The sequence below is a fragment of the Cetorhinus maximus genome, chromosome 30 (assembly GCF_964194155.1).
Source record: "Cetorhinus maximus chromosome 30, sCetMax3.hap1.1, whole genome shotgun sequence".
Taxonomy (NCBI): domain Eukaryota; kingdom Metazoa; phylum Chordata; class Chondrichthyes; order Lamniformes; family Cetorhinidae; genus Cetorhinus; species Cetorhinus maximus.
The window spans coordinates 21,774,436-21,800,322 of NC_135908.1; the positions used below are offsets into that span (position 1 = coordinate 21,774,436).

Below are 25,887 nucleotides of genomic sequence, written 5' to 3' on the forward strand. Positions count from 1 at the left end.
GACAGAAACTCAAGACAATGACACACTCTTGGAGCACAAGAGCATCAACCCAGACTGTACTCTTAAACCCTGGAGGGTGGCTCAAACCTATAATCTTCTGACTAAGGGGTGATAGTGGTATATACTGACTCACTTGAAGTAATGGTGGAGATATCTGAGAAGCCTATATCCCACGGAGGAGTTCACCATGTTTTCAAACACATACAAGGGGTTAAATTTTACATACACAAATTAGTCGGGTCTTGTCATCCAACCCCGCCTCCCAACATGAACATAAAATAGTGGGGATGTTGTGTGGACAATACAACGTCATCACGCCAGTCTCACAAATTATGAAGGGTGAGCGGGCCCAGAAATCGACAGCCCGCCTGACATTTTTAAATTAATAATGAATAAGTTATCGAGCTTGTTAACTAACGATCCAATCATCTGCAATTTTTTGTTGCCCGCTAAATTTTGGGCATTGGGCATGAAAACGTTTGGGAGTCTTTTATGGCAGCAATGACGAGGATGTACAAGAGTGGAAGAAAAGACCTGCCACTGGGACCGTGGTTGAATGGAGAGGCAGTTTCTGATGGGAAGGTAGAAACCTCTGTATGTTTTTTTTTATTTTTAAAATGATCTTGTTTTGTCTTCAATATAAAAAAAACACTGATTCTGAGAGCAGACTGCATTTACAATTCTAGCTGTGACCGAGTTTCTGATCACGGCATTACACCTCTGCCTCATGTTCCGACCTACAGTGCCAATTGGGTGCAGAGCACCCATCCCCCACCACATCCCCCCCACCGCATCCCCACCCTTTGCTTCTCTAATTGGCCTCCATCCCGCTGAACGGGCACTAATTGGCCATCCGACGCTTGCTTGGACAAACTGCGACAGTGGGACCAAGCGGACTCCTTAGTCTTCGTTCTGCCTCCCTGACCCAGTTTAAGGTGAACTCGAGTAAAAACTCTTTTGCCCTCAAGCAATCACTTGAACCAAATGGTGAAACATATGGCTGAGATCTTCCGGTCTCTGAATTATCGCAGACTGGACGTACAACCCAAGATGAGTGTCAGGACCCCGTGGAAGTCCCGATGTGCTGAGTACTTTACTCAGGAAATGTTAGACAGAAAAATCCCAGTTGAACTCCTCGGTAACAACAAAACTGACGCCCTCCCCCCCAATCAGTCACACTGTTCCCCGAGTCCCCCCTTGAATCCCTGACTGCCCCTCATGACCTTTGCCCAACCCAACAACTCCATTGACCACCCAACTGCCCCAACCTCCGATTACCATCCCGGCTACGTTAACCACCGACTGCCCCCCGACAACACCTGACTACCCCAGACCCACTTCACCTGCCTGCCACCCTACCCACCTGCCCACTTACCTCACCCACCTACCCACCCTATCACCCTAGCCATTCATTCATTCATCTACTCACCCATTCATTAACATTCACACTGGACATTTAAACTTACTTTATGGCATACTAGTGCCATAAAAAGGGGGCATGTCCAATCTTCCACGTAAATGATTTGGAGGAAAATGTCACTGGGTTAATTAGTAAGTTTGCAGACGACACTAAGGTTGGAGGAGTTGCAGATAGTGAAGAGGATTGTCAAAGGATACAATGGGATATAGATCGGTTGGAGACTTGGGCGGAGAAATGGCAGATGGAGTTTAATCCAGACAAATGCGAGGTAATGCATTTTGGAAGGTCTAATACAGGTAGGAATTATACAGTAAATGGCAGAACACTTAAGTGCATCGACGGGCAGAGGGATCTGAGTGTACAGGTCCACAGGTCACTGAAAGTGGCAACGCAGGTGGATAAGGTAGTCAGGAAGGCATATGGCATGCTTGCCTTCATCGGCAGGGGTATTGAGTATAAAAGCTGGGAAGTCAAGCTGCAGCTGTATAGGGCCTTGGTTAGGCCACACTTGGAATATTGCATGCAATTCTGGTCGCCACATTACCAGAAGGATATGGAGGCGTTGGAGAGGGTGCCGAGGAGGTTTACCTGGATGCTGCCTGGTCTGGAGGTTATTAGCTATGAGGAGAGGTTGGAGAAACTCGGATTGTTCTCATTAGAGCGACGGAGATTGAGGGGCGACTTGATAGAAGTTTACAAAATTATGAGTGGCTTGGACAGAGCGATAGTCAGAAGCTTTTTCCCAGGGTGGAAGAGTCAATTACTAGGGGACATAGATTTAAGGCGAGAGGAGAAAGCTTTAGAGGAGATGTGCGGGGCAAGTTTTTTACGCAGAGGGTAATGAGTGTCGGGAATTCGCTGCCAGAGGAGGTGGTGGAAGCAGGTACGATAGTGGTGTTTAAGAGGCAGCTTGACAAATACATGAATAGGATGGGGATAGAGGGATACGGACCCCGGAAGTGCAAAATGTTTTAGTTTGACAGGCAATATGATCGGCGCAGGCTTGGAGGGCCGAAGGGCCTGTTCCTGTGCTGTACTTTTCTTTGTTCCCCTTACTCTAATCCGCTGCAATGGAGTTCTCTGATGGATTGTGTGCCCTGCATTTCTGGAGAAGCTGGGCTGGGAAGTCCTGGCCAGAAATGCGGAACTGCCTCAGAGCAAAGAAAAGCGTGGTCGGAGTAGTAATCAGAAGGTGATTGCTGCTTCTCGGAAGAACTCAGCCAGTTTTCATACAACAGGAATTTTATGGTCTGTGGATCGTCAGCTAGAGCATTCTTTGCATTGCACTGTGGAATACTGATGTACAAACACTTAACCACCTCAAACATTGTCTCCCTCAATTAAATTGGGAGAGGTGTCAGTTAATGTATTTTAAATTGATTAAACCAAGGTTGCACATACAAGACTAAAAAGGGTGCGGAAGAGAGGTTGGTTGATTGAGCTGAGAGATTTCCTGCAAGTCACAACAGCTGCAGATTTAGATAACCTCTGATGTGGCAGTAAATATACTTGTCAATAGCGTAAACAGGATGAATGGTCGTTAGTTCAGATATTAGAATTCACCACTTCAAATGATTGCTTGAGGGCAAAAGAGTTTTTTCTGGAGTTATGCAGAAAGAGCAAGGAAGCAGTTTTCATTGCAAATCTTTATCAAAGAGCTGGCACAGACATGATGGGTTGAATGGCCTCCTCCTGTACTGTAAGACCATAAGACCATAAGACATAGGAGCAGAAATTAGGCCATTCGGCCCGAGTCTGCTCCGCCATTCAATCATGGCTGATAAGTTTCTCAACCCCATTCTCCCCGTAACCTTTGATCCCCTTATCAATCAAGAACCTATCTATCTCGGTCTTAAATACGCTCAATGACCTGGGCTCCACAGCCTTCTGTGGCAATGAATTCCATAGATTCACCACTCTCTGGCTAAAGAAGTTTCTCCTCATAGAGTCTATGAATCTATGATTCAGAGTGTGTGTTCTATATCTTTATCTTCTGTTTTTTTCTTATATCTACTTATATCTTTTCTTATATATACTTTACATCAAGTGTGAGATTTACAGGAGCTGATAGGTATCAGGAAGAACAATTATTTATCATGTGTCTTTCACGTCTTGAATACATGCAAGGAGCTAAGTTGGTTCACTAAATTTGTCCCATACTGTCACAGTGTGACTTCTACAAACTATCAGTTTTTTTTTATTCATTCACAGGATGTGGGCTTCGCTGGCTGGGCCAGCATTTATTGCCCATCCCTATTTGCCCTTGAAAAGGTGGTGGTGAGCTCAGTTCCATCTGCTATTCTGACCCACGAGCAACTTAGTCTCCTGAGAAGGCTAAAAAATACCCAAAAAAACCATGGAGTGCATTTTATGGGCGACATATCCCTCTTCCCCCCAATCGAAAAGTGATGTCGACTTTAAATCTGAGGTGCCCTGCAGCAATAATACACTGTGGGTGGGGTGGGGGAGGGGATGACCTTAATGAGGTAAGAGCAAATCTGATTGGCCAGCAGCTCTGAACAGCCAGCAGTGCCGGAACACAATCGTGGGCACTGTTGAGATTACAAGGAGTCCCGAGAGGAACTGAACATGTCTCCTGGTCTTAATGTTTGTCCAGGAATGAATTAGCCCCAGTGAGGGTGGTGGCGGGGGGGCGCGCGCGCGCGGGTGGCTGCAGGATAGAGGGTTGGGTTTTAAAGGTCAGGTTGGAGGCACAAAGAGGGTGGGGGGGTACCATCTTGGTGTTGGTGCCCCTCCGTGGGACACTGGGGTCCCCCCTCCTCCACAAAAGGAAGTAACCCCATTCCTTCCTGCCTCTACAGTGAAACCTGCTGGGCTGCTCGCCTTCCTTCCGCGTCATTGCACCTTCCCCTGCGCACATATTATAGCAGTGGAGGTGGTATGAGGTCCTTAAATGGTCATTAATTGGCCACTTAAGGTCCTCGACAGGCTGAAGGGTGGGCAAGCTGCTTGATGCCTTACCCAAGCCCCTGTAATATGGGGGACAGGGCGGGAAGGTGATTGTCTGGTCACCTGCTTTATTTTACGTGTACCCCCACCTTCAAACATGCTGGCGGGAGGCTGTAAAATTCACCCCCATGTTGCAATTTAGGAAAAATCTTTTTGATATTTTTGCAGAGAAGTCTGAAGTGATTCATTTTGGTAGGCAGAACGAGGAGAGGTAATATATATCAAAGGATACTACAGTGTATTGCACTGACAAAAGACTGATATGGGGATTCACTGTAAACAGCCATTATGAAACTAATTTTATTTACACCTCACTAACAGAGAGGATAGCAGAAAGGGATCTATGTTACACTCCCTCCTCATTTTAAAAAGATACAACATGTACATCAAAATCTAAAATGCAACGTGTGCATAATTTTCCAGAATATAATATGACTAAACCAATATCAACAATGCTTGAAATTTAACAGGTTGAGTTTCAAATTTGTTTTTACTGTAATCACAACTAAAACATATAGGACCAATATTTCCAGAGTAATTTACATGTAAAAATGCTTTTCCTTAACCTCAGTATGTACTTAACAAAAATGTCATCATTTGACAAGAAATAATGAAAAGAACAATCTTTTCTTCTTCCTTTCTACATACTTTCAATTAACTTATCTGGCTTCTTTCTGTCTGGATATCTTCATCATTTCCATGAGCTTGACTTTGCTCTCTCAACATCTCTGTGTCAAAACTGAACTTTGACTTTGGCTACCAATTTCACCTAATGGTTGGGACTGAGACAATATGATTAGTCTTAATCAAAGATACTGGTTTACTTCGTTCTACTGGTATATTTTGTGATACCAACAAAATTTCAGTTTCTTTCTGATTTTCCTTTTCGTTCTGATTTTCACTTTGGACTCAAGGAGGGTTATCATGCTCTTCTTTTGTCTGATTTCCTCTCTCAAGCAAATGATCTACATGACACGGCTGCAGATTCTCTCTAATCTTTACTAGATATGTAAATTCACCCAATCTCTTTACAACAACAAGGACTCAACATTTATGTACTTGCTATAGCTACCGACCAAAACAAGGTACTCTTCCTTCCATCTGAAAGAAATCAACATACACTTGTTCCCACGGTTTTCTTGTGTTTGACCATGGAATGAAAGGAACATTGGTTGGATCATTTCTCATTCTGAACACACTTCACAACTTTCCCCTTCTTAATTGTCCCTGTTCTTTCTAATCTAACCCGCTATTTACTTACAGCTTCTAAATGTACGTACACTAGCCTAGCCTTGCAAAATGTTGGCTGTACATTGCCCTATCCCTTGACTTCAGCCTTGTAAGGCCTCATTTATTATTTGGTCTGCCTTGCTCAAAGACCACTTTGTGCTCTCTTAACACTTTTCCAATTTCAGGCATACTGTTACTGGTCCCTATTGTAAATAACTTGGCCCAATTTAACCATATCTGCTTCAGCCAATTCCTTCACATCAGGGAGACTTTGTTCCCTCCTGTGACTACAATGGCAAGAATTAAGATGTATCACCATATTCCACCCTAACACTAAGTTGACCTAAGAGTGGAATACTGTTATTGGAGTAATAGTCAGTTTCACACCAGTTTTTACAGAAGGGAATGTGACTCAGGGATTTCTTGCACATCACCGACTCTCCTGTCTACTGAAATCCTATGGACCTTCCCTGCTGGCTCAAGAAAATAATTCCCTTGCAATTTACAACTCTCTCTTTCTGCCATTTCCATGGCAGTGGCCTTATCACTGGCCTCAATCCTTCCAAATCAGCTTGGAAACTTGGTCTGGATTTTATTGTTCTTTAGGCCTACTCCGAATGTGTCTCTAAGGTTGAGTACAACTCTTGATCTTCCTGCTTGATAATATCAACTTCTGTTTCCACGGTCAGAATCGTCCCAGATTTGCACTAAGTGCGGTAGCGGCCTGCTAAAATGACATTTTACCTGCCGGCCACAATGGCGGGCTTTCATGCCGTATTGTCCGAATCCCGCCACATTACTTATGCATTGCCAGAAAACACGCTGTTTCCATGGGGGAGAGCTCTCATTCGCCTGCCCATCATCACCTTGCCGCTTCATCACGCTAGGGGCCATATTTAAAGCCCAGCCACATGCTCACATCTCAGTGTTTCCACGACTGCTACAGAGAAGATGTCACGACAGGTAAGAAGACTGCAGTCCCCAGGTTTGGCGACACAACCCTCGAGCTCATTTTGGATGCCGCGGTGTCCCACTGGGATGTCTCGACCCCGCTCTGGCCATAGGGTGGGCAGAGGCATGACCAACCAGGCTTGGGAGGTGGCGGCAGTGGTGGTCAGTGCGAACACCCTTCAAAATAGGACAATACTGCGGGAGGATGAATGATCTCCTCCGTTCCACCAGGGTAAGTCACTCTTCTCATCACTCTCAACTCACACACTCACAAACCCATCACACACCCACAGGGATCTCACTCACTGTCTGTTCAAGGGACATCACCATTCACTCTCTCACACTCACCGTCATTGTCCTCATCATGTCCATGGGACCACTCACTACCCATACATGCCAGGCATACTTATCATCCGCCTGGCAAGCATCCTGCTTACGCTTTCTCCACCTCTACTCATGCAGGACAAGCTGGCACACAACAACAGGGAGAGGTCACAGATAAGTGGAGGAATGCCTGAAATCAAGTTCCTCATGGACTTTGAAAACAGAGCCATCCAGCTGACCAGCGACAATCTGGACCAGTCCTGTGCTGACGGTGAGGTCGGCACTGCTCTACTAAGTGAGGGTCCAGTAGTGCAACATCCATCAGGCAACCATGCTGTGAGTGATGTGTCCTGCTTCACAGGCCACTGCTGTGCACTAATTATCTCCCCTTGCTTCTGCAGGCACATCTGGGAAACAGCCGATGGAGTCCATGATCCAGGGCCTCCAACCCCAAAGAAACCTCTGAAGAGGAGTCTGGAGGCACCCTCCTTGAAGTCCCGTCACAGTGCTCATCCACACCCTTCACCAGTGCAGAGATGCACACTTAGGTCCTTGGTGGGACCTAGCTTTAGAATAGCCTCGGGATCACAACCTGGTGAGCACGTCGCACTGTCTGATCCGCAGCAGGTGGAGGCAGGGACTTCCCAGGTGTCCAGCACTCGGAAAACTGCTGGAGGCCAGAAATTTGCTGAGTCCAAGTCGGATGATGAGCCTCTGGACTCGGTCATGTCACAGTTGCTGGAGCCGCAAAGACAAGCTCGGCAACATCAGGAAGGGATGCCCGCTGCACTCCTCAGAATGCAAAGCACGATGGAGGAGTCCGCCTGCCTTCACTCTGAGGTGATAGCATCGGCATGCCAAAGCAACGAGGTCAACACTGGTAGGATGGCAGCTATCATGGAGACCTTGGCCCTGGACGTCACTCCTGCACTGCTGCGCGGGCTTAACTCCATCACTGATACCATAGTTGCCCTCCAACAGTGTGTATGTGAGAGGGGTGCCAGGCAACTCGATCTCACTCCAGTTACCCCTTCTCCTCAAGAACTCAGTCTGGGGCCCTCAGGCACCTATAGGGAGGAGGATCAGCAGGTGCACACCCCGGGGCCATCCAACCAGGTGACTCCAGGAGTGTCCAGCCCATCTGAATCCCCTCTTCCTGCAACCCCAGCAGTTCCAGCTCCACAGGCCAAGGAGAGTGCCACTGCCCCACAGCAGGACCCTGAAAGCAGGCTGGGGTCCTCCACGGCTCTGCCCTCCAGAGGACGCCTGCCAAAGTCCTCACAGACAGGGTGTTGCAGTCAGCAGGCTGTCTCCACCTCTGCTGTGGTTGTCCGGGGAGCACCAAGATGTAGCGGTAGGGCTAGGAAAGTTAAGAAGAATTGGTTGCACAGCCTGGGTGTCAATCACTTGTACATACTGTTCACTACTGTCAACAAACTCTGGTGAAGAGTCATACGGACTCGAAACGTTAACTGTATTCCTCTCCGCAGATGCTGTCAGACCTGCTGAGTTTTTCCAGGTACTTTTGTTTTTGTTTCAAACTCCCAAGAATGTCTCTCTGCCTATGGTTCATTCTTCAGATGAGCAGTGTTCTTGTCACTCAGGTGTGAAACCGTTCTGCATAAAATAAAGGCAGGTGTCTCAGTCCAGGGCCTCTTCTCTGTGTTTTGTGCAGCCTTCAGTCCAAAGTGATGGTCCTACCTCACACTCCCTGGACACATTACTGATGCCTGCACCTTGTTGGTGCTTGTCATTGCTGCCAGAATGTAGTGGGCAGGTGCCAGAGTTCCGTCATTCTCTGTGTGTGCTCTCAGCACCTTTAACGTAGAGCTGGCCCCCAGTTCTTCAGCATCTGTGACCTGTGATGCTGTGCTCCTGAACGGCTCAGGTGCTGAAGGCGGACAAAGGATCAGATGCTTCTAAAGTTTCATGGCTGCATCTCTATGATATGACCCTGATCACAGAGCACAAGCAAGCTGCCCTCAGCCAGACAGGAGTCAGAAATTCTCAGAGGCTATGTGAAGATTTATGGAGTGTCCTTACTGCATGTTGTCATCATCCTCCTGCAATCAAGGAACTATTAGGGCCTCCACTTGTCTCCACGACAGGAGCATTCGCACAGAGGGTATTTGCGCTATCATAAGCCAGACTGGAGTCAAACGTTCAAAGATGCAATGTGAGGATCTATGGGGTCACCTCACTGCATGTCGTCATCATAATCCACAAATCTAGCAGCTATGAGGGCCTCCTAAGCGCGCCTGTCTCATCTGGCCATTGCGAGGGCTTCATCCCCATCATCGTCACCTTCGAGGACTCCTCACCCTCATCCCCGTCAGCGTCCTCATTGGAGGAGACCTCCAGCTCCTCCATCTCCTGCTCAGCCAGCTGCTCTCCCCATTGCAGTGCCAGGTTGTAAAGGGTGCAGCAGATGACGACGATGCGTGACACTCTGTGCAAACTGTATTGCAGGGCTCCACCAGACCGATCCAGGCACCAGAACCTCATTTTCAGCATCCCGATGGTCTGTTCCACTAAGCTGCAGGTTGCAGCATGAGCCTCATTAAACCATCGCTCTGCTGCAGTCTGAGGCCACCGCATGGGTGTCATCAGCCACGTCTCCTGCAGGAAGCCCTTGTCTGTGAGGAGCCAAACCTGCAGCTTCTGTGGATCCTGTAAGACATCAGGGATCTGAAACCTACTGAGGATGTAGGAGTCGTGCACACTCCCTGAAAACCGTGCGCACACCTGCAGGATGTGTTTCTGTTGGTCACACACCAGCTGCACATTCAGCAAGCGGAACCCCTTGCGGTTGATATGGTCCACTACATGTTGCGATGGAGATCTGAGCACCACGTGAGTGCAGTCAATGGCACCCTGCACCTGTGGGAAACCCACGATCTGGGCGAATCCAATCGCTCTTGAATCCTGGCTGTTCTAGTCCCAGGCAAAATGCACAAAGTTGTGTGCCCTCACAAAAATGGTATCCATGACCTCATGGATGCATTTGTGGCTGGAGGCTTGTGATATCCCACAGAGGTCACCTATGGAGCCCTGAAAGGAGCCACTGGCGTAGAAATTGAGCACTGGTAGTGGATGCCCTCCATGCCCCCGTGGCGCCAAATCCTGCAGTAGCTCGCAGATGTGACCGACCAGTTCCCTAGACGTACGCAGTCTTTGGCGACACTGGTTCTTGGTCATCTGCAGGAATGAAAGGTGGTGTCTATGGACCCTGGGTGTCGCTAGGTGCCGGCCAGCGATGGCTGGCTGTGGTTCTTGGGCAGCGTGTGCGGAAGCCCCAGTGCCCCTTCTTCCTGAGGTTGCTGCTCCTGCCTCTGGGCAACCAGGAGCCTCAGTCGCTCTCTCCTCCATTGTCTTTGCTCTCTGTAGGCCATCAGGCATACAGCTAGTTCACCAGGCTCCATGATCCTCTTGTACCCCTCCTGCAGGATGAAAGAGAAAGACATTTGGCTAGCATGGGCGTACTAAGAACCTGTCCTGGTTAAGTGTGAAGGCCCTGTAACGCTTCCTGGATAGTGCTGGCCACTACTTGAATGGCCATAGATTAGTGCACTGCATGGCTGCTCATGACCCCGCTCCACTCCACCTGACCGATTGGTGGCAGCTTTGCCCATTGGACTGCATGCTGTGCTCTTTGCTCAGGTGCAGGCATTCTCCTAACCCGCACTGCAAGGCTGCGCTGTTAGCTTGAACCATCAGGGAGACTGGTCCAAACCGGGATTCGGATATTGCAAGGGGCTGTCAGCGCCTCCAGTAGTGACTGCTCCTTGGCCCAGCTTTAGCAAGGAGATTGTACGATGTGTGCAGTTGTCCAACTGTTCTGCAGTCCACCTAAAATGCTCGTGACTTTGCAGTCTGTGCTGGGGGGGTGAAAAGCTTTGGAGCACTTGGTGGCATTTTGATTCCTCTGCGTTGCTTGAGTGGGCAGAGAAACTAGAGGCCTGACTCCAATCATATCAATGAGGCTGCGCCTGAACTGTCTCAGCTGCAGAGGAATGGTCACTTTATACAAGTTTCTCCAACGGCAGGCCACTCCCCCCCGCCCCAGCCATGTCGCCTCAACTGTAAGGCAGCCCTTGCACGCCCCCCCACTCCCCACTACCAATGCTCCTCAAGCTTGAAGTCCAAAGGCGACCCTGGCAAGTGCTGCACATTGTTGCTGTGTACTCAACTCTGAGTTCCCCTCAAAGAGCAGCCCGACAAGTGCATGCTTTTTATGTGCTGTTGTGAAACATGTCAGCGGGAAGGATGGATGATCCAGAGCAGGTGGGGGAGGGGAACGATTCCGGCAGGCTGGCCTAATAATATGCAGATGTATTACAATGAGGTTTCCAATGTCCGATGGTGGGAAACGTGGCCCACTGTCAGCGGGCTGAGCAGATGATTGCAAACTGGTTTCACACTGTTGATATTGTCCGCTCACGCCACCAAACATGCCTGACGTCGGGGGGGGCACGGAAAATCCCGGCCCATATCTATCATATGTGCACCGATTTCCAGCCTCCTGAGCAAGCTTTCGATTGACCACAACCCCAACTTGGTGCATTCCTGTGACCTGGAGCAAATGGAGGCATTTAGATGGTTGGTGGCTACCATGGCGACAATAACATCTAAATTTCTGACTCTGAGGCTGTGAACTTGGCTGCCGTAGCCTGATTCCTTTTGAAATCCAGTGGACCTCCCCTGCCAGTTCAGGAAAAGAACTCTCTTGCAATTTGCAACTATCCCTTTCTGCCATTTCCATGTCCATGGCCTCAGCACAGGCCTTCTTCTACGTCAACTTATTACCTTTACTCAAAAGCTCGGCCTGGGTTTTATTGTTCTTTAGACATCATATGAATGTGTCCTTAAGGTTGATTTCTAAGTTTACGCAATACCACCAACAGCGATGAGAGAATTTCTTTAACTCGAGAATGTAATCTGCAATAGTCTCACTGGACAACTGTTTTCTTTGACGGGATGCAACTCTCAGTGTAATTTCCAAATGTCATTCTTAGTCATGCCATAATATGAGTCCAGGATCTCATTAATTTCAGCATAGTCCATAGTACTGAGGTCTCATGGACAACACTAATTAAAAGCTACATCAAAAGCATGTAGCTCCATCATGCGAGGAAAACATTTACTTTATTCTCATCTCCTACTTTATTAGTTTTCAGCCTCTGTTTATAATTACACAACTCCTCTTTCTGAGGGCTAAATTTCACCATTCTCGCCAAATATGTGTTCTGTTCCATCTTTATCAATTGCATAACATGCTGACTCACTGAGCTGTAAAGGGACATGATGTACATACACAAAGCCTATTTCAATTCGCTCAAACTTCCCCAAATCAACTTTAGAAGTTTGAAAAAGTGCATCACAATGTTCTTCAGTCCTCAATTTTTCAAATGAAAGGGAAAAGAGTTCTACCCCATCCTTGTTGTCACCTTTCTGTCATATATTGCATTGAGAAAAGACTAACATGTGCATTCACTGCAAGCAACTATAGTAGCTGCAAACTAACTTCGTGAAGTAACACCCCCAACAGAGAGGGCAGCAGCGAGGTCTCCATTCTACAGATACAATTCTAAAGGGGGATGCAGGAACGAAGAAACCTGGGCGTATATATGCACAAATCATGGAAAGTGTTGAGAAAGTGGTTAAAATCCTGGGCTTTATAAATAGAGCCCTAGGGTCCAAAAGCAAGGAAGGTTATGGTGACCCAACTCTGGTCTGACCTCAACTGGTTCTACTAGTGGTTCAAACCTCTATTTTGTCCAATCCTTGTAATATTCAATATCTTACCTCTTCATGAACTTTCCGTCTACAAAACCTGACTGACTGTTGTCAGATTTGTGGATGAACTTTATCCATTATAACTCACTCTGCAGACATTTATAATAAACAAACTGGCTCTGTCCGCTTATCATGCTGTCAATACATCCTCCCACCAGAGCCCAGCTTTGCATTTGCTTTTATTTTTTTCATGGGATGTGGGCATTGCTGCCAAGGCCAGCATCTGTTGTCCATTCCTAAAGAGGCTTGCTAGGCTATTTCAGAGGGCAGTTAAGAGTCTTCCACATTGCTATGGGTCTGGAGTCTCATGTAGGCCAGACCAGATAAGGAGGGCAGATTTCCTTCCCTAAAGGACATTAGTGAACCAGAGGGGTGTTTACAACTATCAATGACAGTTTCTTGGCTGAGACTAATTTACCGTTGCAGATATTTATTAAGTAATCAAACTTAAATTCCATCAGCTGCTCTGGTGGGATTTGAACCCATGTCCCCAGGCTAATACTAGTCTAGTCACATTACCACCAAATCTCCCAGTCTTTCAGCGTGGACACCTTTGGGTTTTTTCTCTGTTTTTCATTAGCCCTCCCAGAAGACTACTTGGTTGTGGATAGGACATGGAGAGAGTGTGGGGGTGGAGGGGGAGATTGGAGTGGGGGAGATGGTTGTGAGAGGCAGAGAAATGTCCAGTCATAATACTCCAGCTATCCTGATAGCTGTTAGAGCTGGTCTATTCTCCCCATCATCTTCTTCTGTCTGTACGTATACCCACCTCTCCTAAGTTTTGTATTTAACTAAAAATAATAAAATAAAATGGAAATGCTGGATACAAATAAGGGGAAAATGAATGAGGTTTAGATGAGGAATGATTTACCTCAGCAGGGTCAGGCCCAAATCTTCCCTGGTCTCTAACCCTGCTTCAGTCAAAGGTTACCACTCCACTAGATATAAAATCTGTTGAGATTTTAACCATTTGACATTGAACCTGATGGGAGAAAATTGAGGCCCTGTTGGAGGTGCTGTGCTTCAAAGGGGAGAAGGGAATGGAGGTAAATAATGGTAGATTTAGATGAGCAAAGATGGGAAGATGATCAAGTGGAACATAAACACCAGTATGGACTGGTTGGGCTGAATGGCCTGTTTCTGTGCTATATATCCTATGTAAGTGAGGATCCTCCTCCTCCTTTAGGTATAATGCTTTATGGGCTTCGATTGCAATGGTCCATAATTATGCGTGGCAAAGAACTGCAATGGTTTGCCATTGGTAAGTGAAGATACAAAGACAAGATGAGGGCTTACCTACACCATGGGGAAAAGCTCATGCGATTTTAATTCTGAGCCGATCAAAACCTCACCAAATCTGGCAACCAGCATGGTCAAATGTTCCTTTTGGTCTCATCAGGAGACCAAGGACTTCCCCTGACCTGGGCTCTCCACTGTCCCCTCCACGTCCCCTCCTCACCCACCCCTCCCTATTGCCTCATGCCTTGCTCACATACTTTGCAGGGGTATTTCCTTGATTCTACAGCTGTGTGGATTCCTGCTATCGCCTGTCGACATCAGCACCCTCCCCGCTGGCTTCAGATGAGAGTCCATGAGGGAATGTTAGGCCTGGGCCTCACATTCTGGAGGGATTGCTGGATGGATTGTAGCCCTGTTTCCCACCCCAGGTTAAAATCGGGTCCTTAAGAATCAGCCGGTGATCCGACTTTGGAAAACTCAGCCAAGCCCCAATCTTGTCCTTGACTTTCCCACACACCACTTCTGTCTGGGGAGTTGTGTGGTGTGGGTTGGGCTGGACTGAATGCCTTTCCTCCTCTCTATCGCTGGCTCTTTCACAATAAAAGAAGATTAGAATCTTCTTTTAAAAAGTAAAGAAAATAAAATTCTTCAGTAGCTTCTGTTAAGAGAGTGGTTTCTGCTGGGAAATGACGAACCTAAAAAAACTCCCCTTAGTAATTATACTACCTCCGTCTGTGGGAATGCAGCTAGCTAGTGTAGATTACAACATTCTCAACCTTTACTTTCAGACTTCTCCATGGCCTCGCCCTGCCCACCACCACCCCCAATTCTCTGTAACCTCCTCCAGCCCCACAACCCTCCAATGCCTCTGCACACCTCCAATTGTGGCCTCTTGCACATCCCTGATTTTAATCATTCCATCATTGTTGGCCGTGCCTTCAGTTGCCTGGGCCCTAAGCTCTGGAATTCCCTCTCTAAATCTCCCCACCTCTCTACCACTCCTTTATCATGCTCCTTAAAGTCCACCTCTTTGATCAAGTTTTTGATCACCTATCTTATTACCACCTTACTTAACTCAGTATCAAATTTTTGTCTGATTCTGTGAATGTTTTACTCCATTAAAGGTGCCATATAAAGGCAAACCATTGTTGTCTTATCTTGTTTGAAGTTACTTCTTAGTGGGAGGAGATGTGATGGTCTCAGCTGCTACTGGGTCTTGTTGTCCAATAGGGACTGTCATGGCCTTTCACCTTTGAGGGAGAGGTGTTACATCTGATATCTCTCAGACGTTCAATCAATCCTTTGAGCAGTTGGGCTGAGTGGGAGGACATGAGGATGTGGTCAGAGAGGAAGGCTCCTCTGGCAGGGATTTTCCAGTGTTGCCAGGGCAGGACTCGTGGTGGGTGGGTGCACAAAATTTGCAGTGATGGCAAAAGTCAGTTTTCTCCCAGTGGGAAAATTAGTTGGAAGATTCCCCTCTGGACTTTCATGGAGGGTCGAGTTTCCCGCGGCTCCAAGTCAGCAACTGCCTTTGCATCTCATGAATATGTATTAAAAACCCAGCCCGCCTGGCTCACATTCACATTCCAAATCTAATTGCCCTGTCAGCGGGTAATTAGACCAGTCTGATTCACGGCCTGATATAAGTGGCGTGCATCTGGCGACCTGCACTTTAAGGTTTACACACACAGTGTTCACCTACCTTTCACTGCACTGATCTCATGACTGCCCTGACTCCATGCCAAGGCTGCTCAGGCAAGACCGGCAGGAAGGGGAGGGGTGGAAGGCAGACGTTTGTCTAGGGGGAAGGATGGCTGAACAGAGGCAAGCAAAGGGGTGGAAGACAGATGCTTGACTGGATGGGGCGGGGTGGTGACTGGAACCCAGAAGGTAAGGTGTGGACAGAGACACATGACTGTGGGCATTGGTGACTGGAGCATGGAAGGGAAGGGGGTGGACAGAGACACATGACTGGAAGATGGGTGTTTTAAACGAAGAGGGGAATAATTGTGAGTCAGTGAGGGCAGTGAGCAGTACAGTGTCGGAGCCAGAATTTATAGACAGTCCTGGGGCAGTGCAGACCATTTTATAGGGCTATACCTGACACAGGTGCCTTGATCCCGGTCCATGGAGGGGACAGTCTGCAGTGTTAGTTGTGCGCAACATGGTGTGCAGGGTGTGGTCAGTTTCTCACACATTTGGGTCCTGGGGGTTGGTGACCTGGCACTGTCACGGTCAAGGGAGGCATCTGTAATCTAAATGGAGAGATGGTAAGTAAGAGGGGGGCACGCAATAGCCTCATAGGTGGGAGGGGGGTTCTCGGTAGGTCACTGTGCATAGGGCCTCAAGATGGGGAGGGGTGATGTCGACATGGGGCATGGGGACATCGACAGAAAACAGTTCAGGAGAGAGTAGAGGGATATCGACTACAATGGCGATGGGCTCCAGGGTTAAAGGGGTAGGCAGGAGAGTGATCAGAGGGAGGAAAACCTACACATGGTGAGCTTCGAGGATGATAGGAGGGACTTGGATGGTGACTGAGGGGAGGTTGGAACTGGTTTTGAAATAGAATCGAAGCAGTACCATCTCGACAGCTGATGGAATGATGCAGCTGACAAATAATCTTGGAAAAAAAATCACTGGCTACAAAGAGCAGTCCCTGTGGTGTCTTCCATGTGAATTACACCCATTATCATGGCCCTTGGCAGAACCAGTCTGTCAAATGGTCCTGAGAGGGCAGGTGCCTCAATGTTTAACGTATCATCTAAAAGTCATGCAGCATTCCCCAGGTATTGTTCTGGAGTATCAACCTAGATTTTGAGCTCAAGTTCCTGGTGCAGGATCTGAACACATGACCTTCTGAATCGGAGGTGAGATTGCTGCCCATTGAGTTATAGCTGACACCTTATGAGGTGCAATTTACCATCATTCAACTTGCTGCTTGTAACAGGCTGCTAGAGTTTGTGGAGACACGGTTCACAGGATAAATTATCACAGAGGAGGGGAAGAAACCAAGTAGGGAAATTCTTAAAGCAATGGTCACCGGAGTTAGGTGCTGTTGGGATTGAAGAGCTGTCGGCCATCTGATTGGCTAGCAGCTCTTGGTGGCATGACATCTGGCCTCACAGAGGTGTCGGACATGACATCAGGAACAAATGGCCCTGAACCGTGTAAAATGCTGTGGCTACCAGGGCAGGCGGAGGCGGACTTCTCCTGGACTTTCCAGTTGGTGGGCGGGGCTATCGCCTCCGTGCCAAATCCCGCTTCCGTTTCCCTCTGCACAGATGCTGTCTGTCCTGCTGAGTATTTCCAGGGCTTTCTGTTTTTATTGCAGGTTTCCAGCATTCACAGTATCTTGCCTGAAGTGCCAGTATTTAGTCTTAGAGTTTACCACCCACTCTGGGCTACATTCACAAGCAATCTGACTTTGAGAAAACTCGAGCCAGGGGCCTCATACCATCCACAGGTTAAACCTCAATCAGATAAGCTTCATCACAGAATTTTAACGGCACAGAAAGAGGCCATTTGGCTCAGCGTGTCTACACCGGCTCTCCAAATAAGCATTATGACCTAGTGCCTTTGCCCTACCTTTTCCCCATAAACCCTGCACATTGTTTCTATTCGAATAGTCATCTCATGCCCTCTTGAATGCCTCGATTGAACCTGCCTCCACCACACTTCCAGGCAGTGCATTCCAGGCCCAAACCACTCGCTGTGTGAAAAAGTTATTTTCACGTCACATTTGCACATTTCATGAACTCTGTTTTCAAAGTTCTTCTCTATGAACTGTGAAGAGGATATTGATAAACTTCAAGAGGACATAAGTGGAATGGGTAGACACGTGGCAGATGAAATTTAATGCAAAGAAATGTGAAGTGATTCATTTTGGTTGGAAGAACGAAGAAAGGCAATATAAAGAGTGCAGGAGCAGAGGGACTTTTGGTTATATGTACATAAATCACTGAAGGTGGCAGAACAGGTTGAGGAAGAGGTTAACAGGATCCTGGGATTTGTAAATAGGGACATACAAAAACAAGGAAATTATGTTAAACCTGTGTAAAACACTGGTTTGGCCTCAACAGGAGTATTGTGTCCAGTTCTGGGCACCACACTTTAGGACAGAGGTCAAGGCATTAGAGAGTGCAGAAAAGATTCACGAGAATAGTTCCAGGAAGGAGGAACTTCAGTTGGGTGGATAGATTGGACTAACTGGAGCAGTTCTCCTTCAGAAAAGGAGATTAAGAGGAGATTTGATAGACGTGTTCAAAATCAAGTTCACAAATCAAAATCTGTCAACAGGGAGAAATGGTTCCCGTTGGTTCTCAATCCTTCCACCAAAGGACACTGATTTAAGGTAATAGGCAAAAGGAACAATGGAGACATGAGGAGAAACTATTTGTATGCAGCAAGTAGTTGGGATCTGAAATGCTGTTCCTGAGACTGTGATGGAGGCAGATTCAGTTGTGGCTTTTAAAAGAGAATTGGGTAATTAGCTGAAGAAAAAAGATTTGCAGGCCTATGCGGAAAAGGCGGGTGAGTGGCACTAGGTGAGTTACTCTTGCAGAGAGCTGGCACAGACATAACAGGTCTAATGGCCTCCTTCTGTGCTGTTCTATGATTCAAAGTGGAAGTGTATCTCAATGATATATTGCGATCCATACCTGTCAACAGTTTAATGAAGTGGCTGGTCCTTTGATTAATAATACAAAGTAAAGTGGCCATTAGAGGTTCTGTGTGTACGCATTTTGTGGAAAGGTAGGTCAGAACCAGAAATGGGAAATTCTGAACAAGAAGTAGAAGTTCTAAATGGGAAATAAAATCTAGAACAGTTGCAGTGAGTTCCTTATTTTGACTCACTCACTGGGCTGAATTTTCCCCAGGCTTCGAGGCGCTGATGTCAGGAGCAAATTGGGACCCGAGCTCGCACTTGTCATCAGGGAAACTGGTAAAGGGATATTCCCAGAGACAACACCCGATTCTCCCACTCTGAGCTCAGTGTTGAATTAAGGATGGCGGGGACCTCCAAATGCTGCTGGCCCAATCAGGGGGCTGTCAGCTCTGAAGCCTCAGCAGCCCCACCTAGAGAGGTGGGCACTGCTGAGGCATGTCAGAGAACGTGAGGGTGCCTCAGCACGGTGAGTTTTAAATAAAAACTTAGAGGGGCCAAGTGAGCAAATGGGACTGCCTTTCCTGCCTGTCAGTCTCTCTTCGCACTGAGGAGCCTTCGATGGCCCCATGGATTGCTCACAGGGAGGCCGCTTCCATGGAGCTATTGGCCGCCCTAGATTGTCCAACTGCAAACTGAGCATAATGGGGTGATACAAATATTGTCCTTGTTTACAACTGGGACAAGTACAGCAAATCATAATGGAGGCAACCAGATTAATCGCTGGGATGGCGGGATTGTCGTATGAGGAAAGATTGAGGAGACTGGGTCTGTATTCCCTAGAGATTTGAAGAATGAGGGGTGACCTCACTGAAACTTACAAAATTCTTGCAGGGCGTAACAGGGTGGATATAGAAAAGATGTTTCCCCTGGCTGGTGAGACTAAAACCAGGGAACATAATCATAGGATAAGGGATAGACCATTTAATACTGAGATGAGAAGGAATTCTTTCAGTCAGAGGGTGGTGAATCTTTGGAATTCTCTACTCCAGAGGGTCGTGGAAGCTCAATCATTAAGCATACTCAAGACAGAAATCGATAGATTTCTGGAGACCAATGACATCAAAGGATTGGAGATAGTGCAGGAAAGTGGTATTAAGGTAGATAATCAGCCATGATCTAATTGGAGTGCAGATGCTGGAAATCTGAAATAAAAACAGCAAAAGCTGCATGTACTGAGCAGGTCTGGCAGTACCATGGAGAGAGAAACAGGGTTAACGTTTCAGGTCGGTAACCTTTCATCAGATCATTACTTGATTTTAGTTGGTGAGTAAAATCATAACATCACTGAGAATCTGCAGTTAATTTCAGCATTTTCTTTAGAAACCAGCAAAGGACAACCAAAAAATTGCTAAAAGGAAAAAAAGAGAGGAAACTAGCCAGTAAAATAAAAAGAGATTGTAAGAGCTTTTATAAGTATATAAAAAAGAAGCGAATTGTTAAAGTTAATGTTGGTCCATTAGAATCAGAGACAGGAGAAATTATCATGGGGAATGAAGCATGATAGAAGCAGCGAACAAATATTTTGTGTCGGTCTTCACAGCAGAAGACAAGAGTTTCATTCCAGAAATAAACGGTAAACCAGGGACTAAAAACAGCGAGGAAACTAGGAAAATTAATGTCAGCAGAGATAAAGTATTGGAGAAACTTAAGGGACTAAAATCTGACACTTCCCCAGGGCCTGATGACCTACACCTAAAGGAGATGACTGCAGGGATCGTGGATGCGCTGGCTGTGATTTTCCAGAATATGTTGGATATGGGAATGGTCCCATCAGATTGGAAGTTGGCAAATGTTACACCACTTTTCAAGAAAGGAGGGAGAGAGAAAACAGTGAACTACAGGCCAGTTAGCCTTGCATTAATTGTTGGGAAAATGCTGGACTTAATTATTAAGGAAGAGTTAACATTGCACTTAAAAAGCTTAGTAGGATTAGAACAAATCAATATGGTTTTACTAAATGGAAATCCTGTTTAACAAATTTATTGAAGTTTTTGAGGATGCAACTAGTAAGGTAGGTAAAGGGAAACCAGTAGATGTAGTATACCTGGTCTTCCAAAAGGCTTTTGATAAAGTGTCACACAACAGGCAAGGTAAAATGTGCATGAAATGGGAGGTAATGTATTAGCATGGATAGAGGATTCGTTAACAGACAGGAAGCAGAGTGTGGGCATAAATGGGACATCTTCAAGTTGGCAGGTAGTGAGTAGTGGAGGACCACAAGAGTCAGTGCTGGGGCATCAGCTATTTACATTCTATATTAATGACTTAGATGAAGAGAGAGAGAGAGTAATGTTTGCTGATGATACAAAGCTTGGTGCAAAGGTAAGCCGCGGAGAAGGCGCGGAGAAGGCACAGAGAGGCTGCAAAGAGGTTAAGTGAGTGGGCCACAAAATGGCAGGTGGATTATAATGTAGGGAAGTGTGAAGTTATTCACTTTGGTTGAAAGAATAGAAGAGCTGAATATTTTTTAAAAGGTGAGAAACTTAAGTGTTGATGGGTATGCTCGTACATGGAGCACAAAAAGTTAACACACAGGTACAGAAAGTAATTAGGAAGGCAATAGGCATGTTTGCCTTTATTGCAAGGGGAAGCGGTATAGGAATAAAGAAGCCTTGCTAGAGTTGTACAGGATTTTTGTGAGACCACATCTGGAAGTAGTTTTGGTCTCCACATTTAAGAAAGGATATACTTGCATTGGGGGCGGTACAGTGAAGGTTCATTAAATTGGTCCCTGGGATGAGGGGGTTGTCCTATGATGAGGAGCTGAGAAAATTGGGTATATTTTCTCTGGAGATTAGAAGAATGCAAGGTGACCTCATTGAAACATACAAGATTCTAAAGGGGCTTGATAGGGTAGATGCTGAGAGATTGTTTCTGCTGGTCGGGGAATCTAAAACACAGGGGCACAGTCTCAGGATAAGGGGCCGATCATTTAGAACGAGGAGAAATTACTTCACTCAAAGAGTTCCAAATCTTTGGAATTTTCTACCCCAGAGGGTTGTGGATGCTCCATCTTTGAACACATTTAAGACTGGGATAGACAGATTTTTGGTCTCTCAGGGAATTAAGGGAAATGGGGAGAAGGCAGGAAAATGGAGTTGAAGCCCAAGATCAGCCATGATCGTATTGAATGGCAGAGCAGGTTCGACCGGCCATGAGGTCTACTCCTGCTCCTATTTCTTGTGTTCTTGTGTTAAAATGTTCAGTTTTAGTAAAATGGCAAAAGACTTAAATCAGGCCAACTGGTTAAAGAAAGATTTGCATTGGTATAGTGTCTTCCATGACTGGAAGACACTCCAAAGCTCTTTAGTAAGGAATTGCGATTGAAGTATAGTCATTGCTGTGATGTAAGTACAGCAGCTGGAAATGCGATAATGAACAGACAATGGGGATGTTATTGGTTGACACCCACAGCCAATTGGCAGCCGATTTTTCAATGCGCCAGGTTTTATTTTCCATTGATTTGGAAAATATTGTCAAGGTTTTTTTATGGCAAACCAAGTAAAAGCAACAGTGAGACCAGGAAGCGAGTCTCCAAAAACAGCTGGAACTATTGTTCAGTGAACTTCAGTGGAAAGAAGATCAGGCATGGTGAAAAACTGATGAGCCCATTCTGCACTGCCAAATTCCACCAATTTCACTCCCAATCTCTTGTCAGTGATGTTGGTGAAGGGATAAATTTTTTATCCATGCTACAAGGGAGAATGTCCCTGCTCTTCTTCGAAATACCAGCATGGGATCTTCCCCATCATCCACCTGAGAGGGCAGGTTTAACAGAAAAGCAAAATACTGTGGATGCTGGAAATCTGAAATCAAAGCAGAAAATGCTGGAAAAACTCAGCAGGTCTGACAGCGTTTGTGGAGAGAGAAACAGAGTTAACATTTTGAGTCCAATATAAAAACTGATAGCGCAGCACTCCCACACACCTGATTTTAAATTCCACTGTGATGAATAGTTCTGCAGCAGTAGATCAGTTTATTTTTTTAATTCAACCTTTTACTTCAAAGAACAATTAATTCCAATATATATCTTTGCTTAATTCACCTCAGGGGATAATTGACCTCATTTACCTGAAAACTGTGGATCATCAGTGATAGGCAGCATAAAGAAAAAAAATCATATTTGCCAGTTGAGTTTTGTCCCTTTGAAGAAAGATTGATTGAGAATTTTCTGCTGGGAACTGAAACATCCAATAAAATTTTTTAAATGTGACTTCTGAGGCCAATAGTTAATTTAGGTGATGAGGGGGTGGTGAGAACCTCACGTCGCCTCCTTTGGGAAAGGCCAAACAGGCACTTAAGTGGTCAGTTGGGGGCTTTCCTCAGGCCCAAGGACCCTAGGAGATGAAATCCTGCCCCCTCGCCCGCCACGAGAGCTGTCAGCCAATCAGAGGTCGGCAGCTGCCCATTGCACGCAGCGCCAGTGGGAGTGCTTGTAGCTGCTGGTAATGTACCCACCTAAATGAGGGATCCGAGGTCACCGGTAAGGGAGGCCGGGATGGAGGCCGTGGGATGGGGGTCATGGGAGGGAGCAGGGGATTTGACAGCAAGGGCATGGGGTGTCTCTCATTCCCTACCCATTCCCTATTCATGGTTCTTTGATCAGGCAATGAACGCCTGACAATAAGGGACCCCTCCACCAACCCTCCCCATCCCCTGGGAGCCCACAAGCAAACACAACAGGGTATGCTTTACCTGGGCTTCCTGTGTGGTGACTGCCCCGCCCGCCACTGGGTGAATACTATTAAATGCTCACTTAAGGGCCTCAATAGGTGGCAGGGCAGCAAGGCGGCAGGGACCCCAGCCAATAACCTCATGCCAGATTAAATGCCCCCACCTCCAAACTTGCCTTGAGGGCATTAAATTCTGCCCAGAATCTTTCCCACAATTGCTCTGTTGCTTCAGTTTTGGATATTTTCTTTATTTATTCATGGTATGTAGGTGTCACTGGCTAGGTCACCATTTATTGCCCATCCCTAATTGCTCTTGAGAAGGTGATGGTGAACTGCCTTTTTGAACCGCTGAAGTCCATGTGGTGTATGTACACACGCAGTGCTGTTAGGGAGGAAGTTTCAGGATTTTGACTCAGCAACATTGAAGGAATGGTGATATATTTCCAAGTCAGGATGTGTAGTGTGTGTATTGGAGGGGAACTTGTAACTGGTGATTTTCCCATGCATCTGCTGTCCTTGTCTTTCTAGATGGTAGAGGTCATGGGTTTGGAAGGTGCTGTTGAAGGAGCTTTGGTAAGCTCCTGTAGTACATCTTGTAGATGGTTCACACTGTATGCTATTGGACAGTCTGAGACAATGAACTGAAAACCTAGAGGGTATACCCAAAACATAACACTAAATCAAGAAACCTGGTGCTCTTCGAAAGGCACTTCATAGGGCAACAACTTATCCCTTTTGATACAGACATTTTCCTTCTGTAAAACTTGGAACTTTTTGACAAAACAAAATCAATATTTGTAGAAACAGTTTAGGCACTTATTCCAGATTCCACCTTATTTTCTTTGCTGAACATCTCTCTTCATCCATTTGTCTTTCTCTTTTACTCTCTCTACCTCAATCTCTCTCTTCCCTTAGTGTTTTCTCCACACTCTTCCTCAGTTCCCATTTATCTCTCCATCATTATCCTTCTTTCTCTTCTGCCTCAATCTTCCTCTGACTCTGTCTCCATCCTGACCTTTTTTTTCTGTCTGGCTCTCTCCTCAGAGTATTTTTCTCTACATGCTCTTCGTCCTGCTCCATCTCTCTTTGGCTTCATCATTCTCCTCCTTTCTCTTGCTTCCCTGCATTGTTTGTTGTTTGTTCATTCTCATTTCTCCTTTTAATCCCTCCCTCATTTTCCTTTATTTTCTTTTGCCCATTCTATTATTTCATTGGGAGTGTCTTTTCCCCTCGTGTATGTGATATTTTTCGTCACTATATTTTTGCGCAACACCAATTCTGGCCCCTTGAACATGCCTGATATTAATTGCTGTACCGTTGGTGGCCTTACCCTCAGCTACCTCACCGCTAAGCTCTGGAACCTCCTCCCAAAACCTCTCCACCTCTCTTTCCTCCTTTAAGACATTCCCTAAAACCTTTCTCTTTGACCAAGCTTTTGGTTATCTGGCCTAACATCTCCTAGCTATCAAATTTTCTTTCATGATAATGCTGCCAAGTGTCTTGTATGTTTTACTATGTTAAAGGTGCTATATAAATGCAAGTTTTTGTTGTTATATGTCTGAAACTATGATCCCTTAGATTTCACAAAACAGCATTTTCCCACCATGGCAGATGGTGGAATCCGAATTCAATAAAAAAATTCTGGAATTAAAAGTCTTATGATGAGCAAGAAACCATTGCCGATTATTGTAAAAACCCATTTGGTTCACTATAGTCTTTCATGGAAGGAAATATGCTGTCCTTACCTGGTCCGGCCTTGCAGATGACACTAAGATTGGCCGAGTAGTGGATAGTGTAGAGGATAGCCATAATCTCCAAAACGATATAGATGGGTTGGTGGAGTGGGCGGTAAAGTGGCAGATGGATTTTAACATAGAGAAGTGTGAGGTCATACATTTAGGGAAGTCAAACAGTTACAGGGATTACAAAATAAATGGGAATATACTAAGAGGGGTAGATGAAGTGAGAGATCTTGGCGTACAAGTACACAGGTCCCTGACGGCAGCAGTTCAAGTGGACAAGGTTGTAAAGAAGGCATATGGAATACTCTCCTTCATTGGCAGAGGTATAGAATATAAAAGTAAGGATATAATGTTGGAATTGTATAAAACACTGGTGAGGCCACAACTGGAGTATTGTGTGCAGTTCTTGTCACCACATTACAGGAAGGACGTAATAGCTCTGGAGAGAGTGCAGAGGAGGTTTACAAGAATGTTGCCAGGGTTAGAAAAGTGTAGTTACGAGGAGAGATTGGAGAGGTTGGGGTTATTTTCCTTAGAACAAAGAAGGCTGAGAGGTGACTTGATTGAGGTGTACAAAATTATGAGGGGAATAGATAGGGTGGACAGGATAAAATTGTTTCCCTTGATGGAGAATTCTAGAACTAGATTCAAGATAAGTGGCAGAAGGTGTAGGGGGGACATGAGGAAGAACTTTTTTACGCAGAGGGTAGTGGGTGTCTGGAATTCGCTGCCCAAGTTGCTGGTAGAGGCAGAAACTTTAAACTCTTCTAAAAAGTACCTGGATTTGCACCTAAAGTGCTGTAAGCTGCAGGGCTATGGGCCAGGTGCAGGAAGGTGGGATTAGAAAGGGCACCTGGGTGTCCTCGGGCTGGC

The 25,887-nt window shown here is 46.2% G+C and overlaps 1 protein-coding gene across 1 annotated transcript in view; it reads left to right on the plus strand.

The window, feature by feature from the left end:
- The first annotated feature begins 418 nt into the window (after positions 1-418).
- gtf2a2 (general transcription factor IIA, 2) overlaps positions 419-25,887 on the plus strand; it is a 71,329-nt gene continuing 45,860 nt past the window's right edge. The window contains exon 1 of the mRNA XM_078532603.1: positions 419-582. Within this exon, the coding sequence (XP_078388729.1) occupies positions 493-582 (90 nt within the window). The 5' untranslated portion in view covers positions 419-492. The remainder of the gene's footprint in view (positions 583-25,887) is intronic.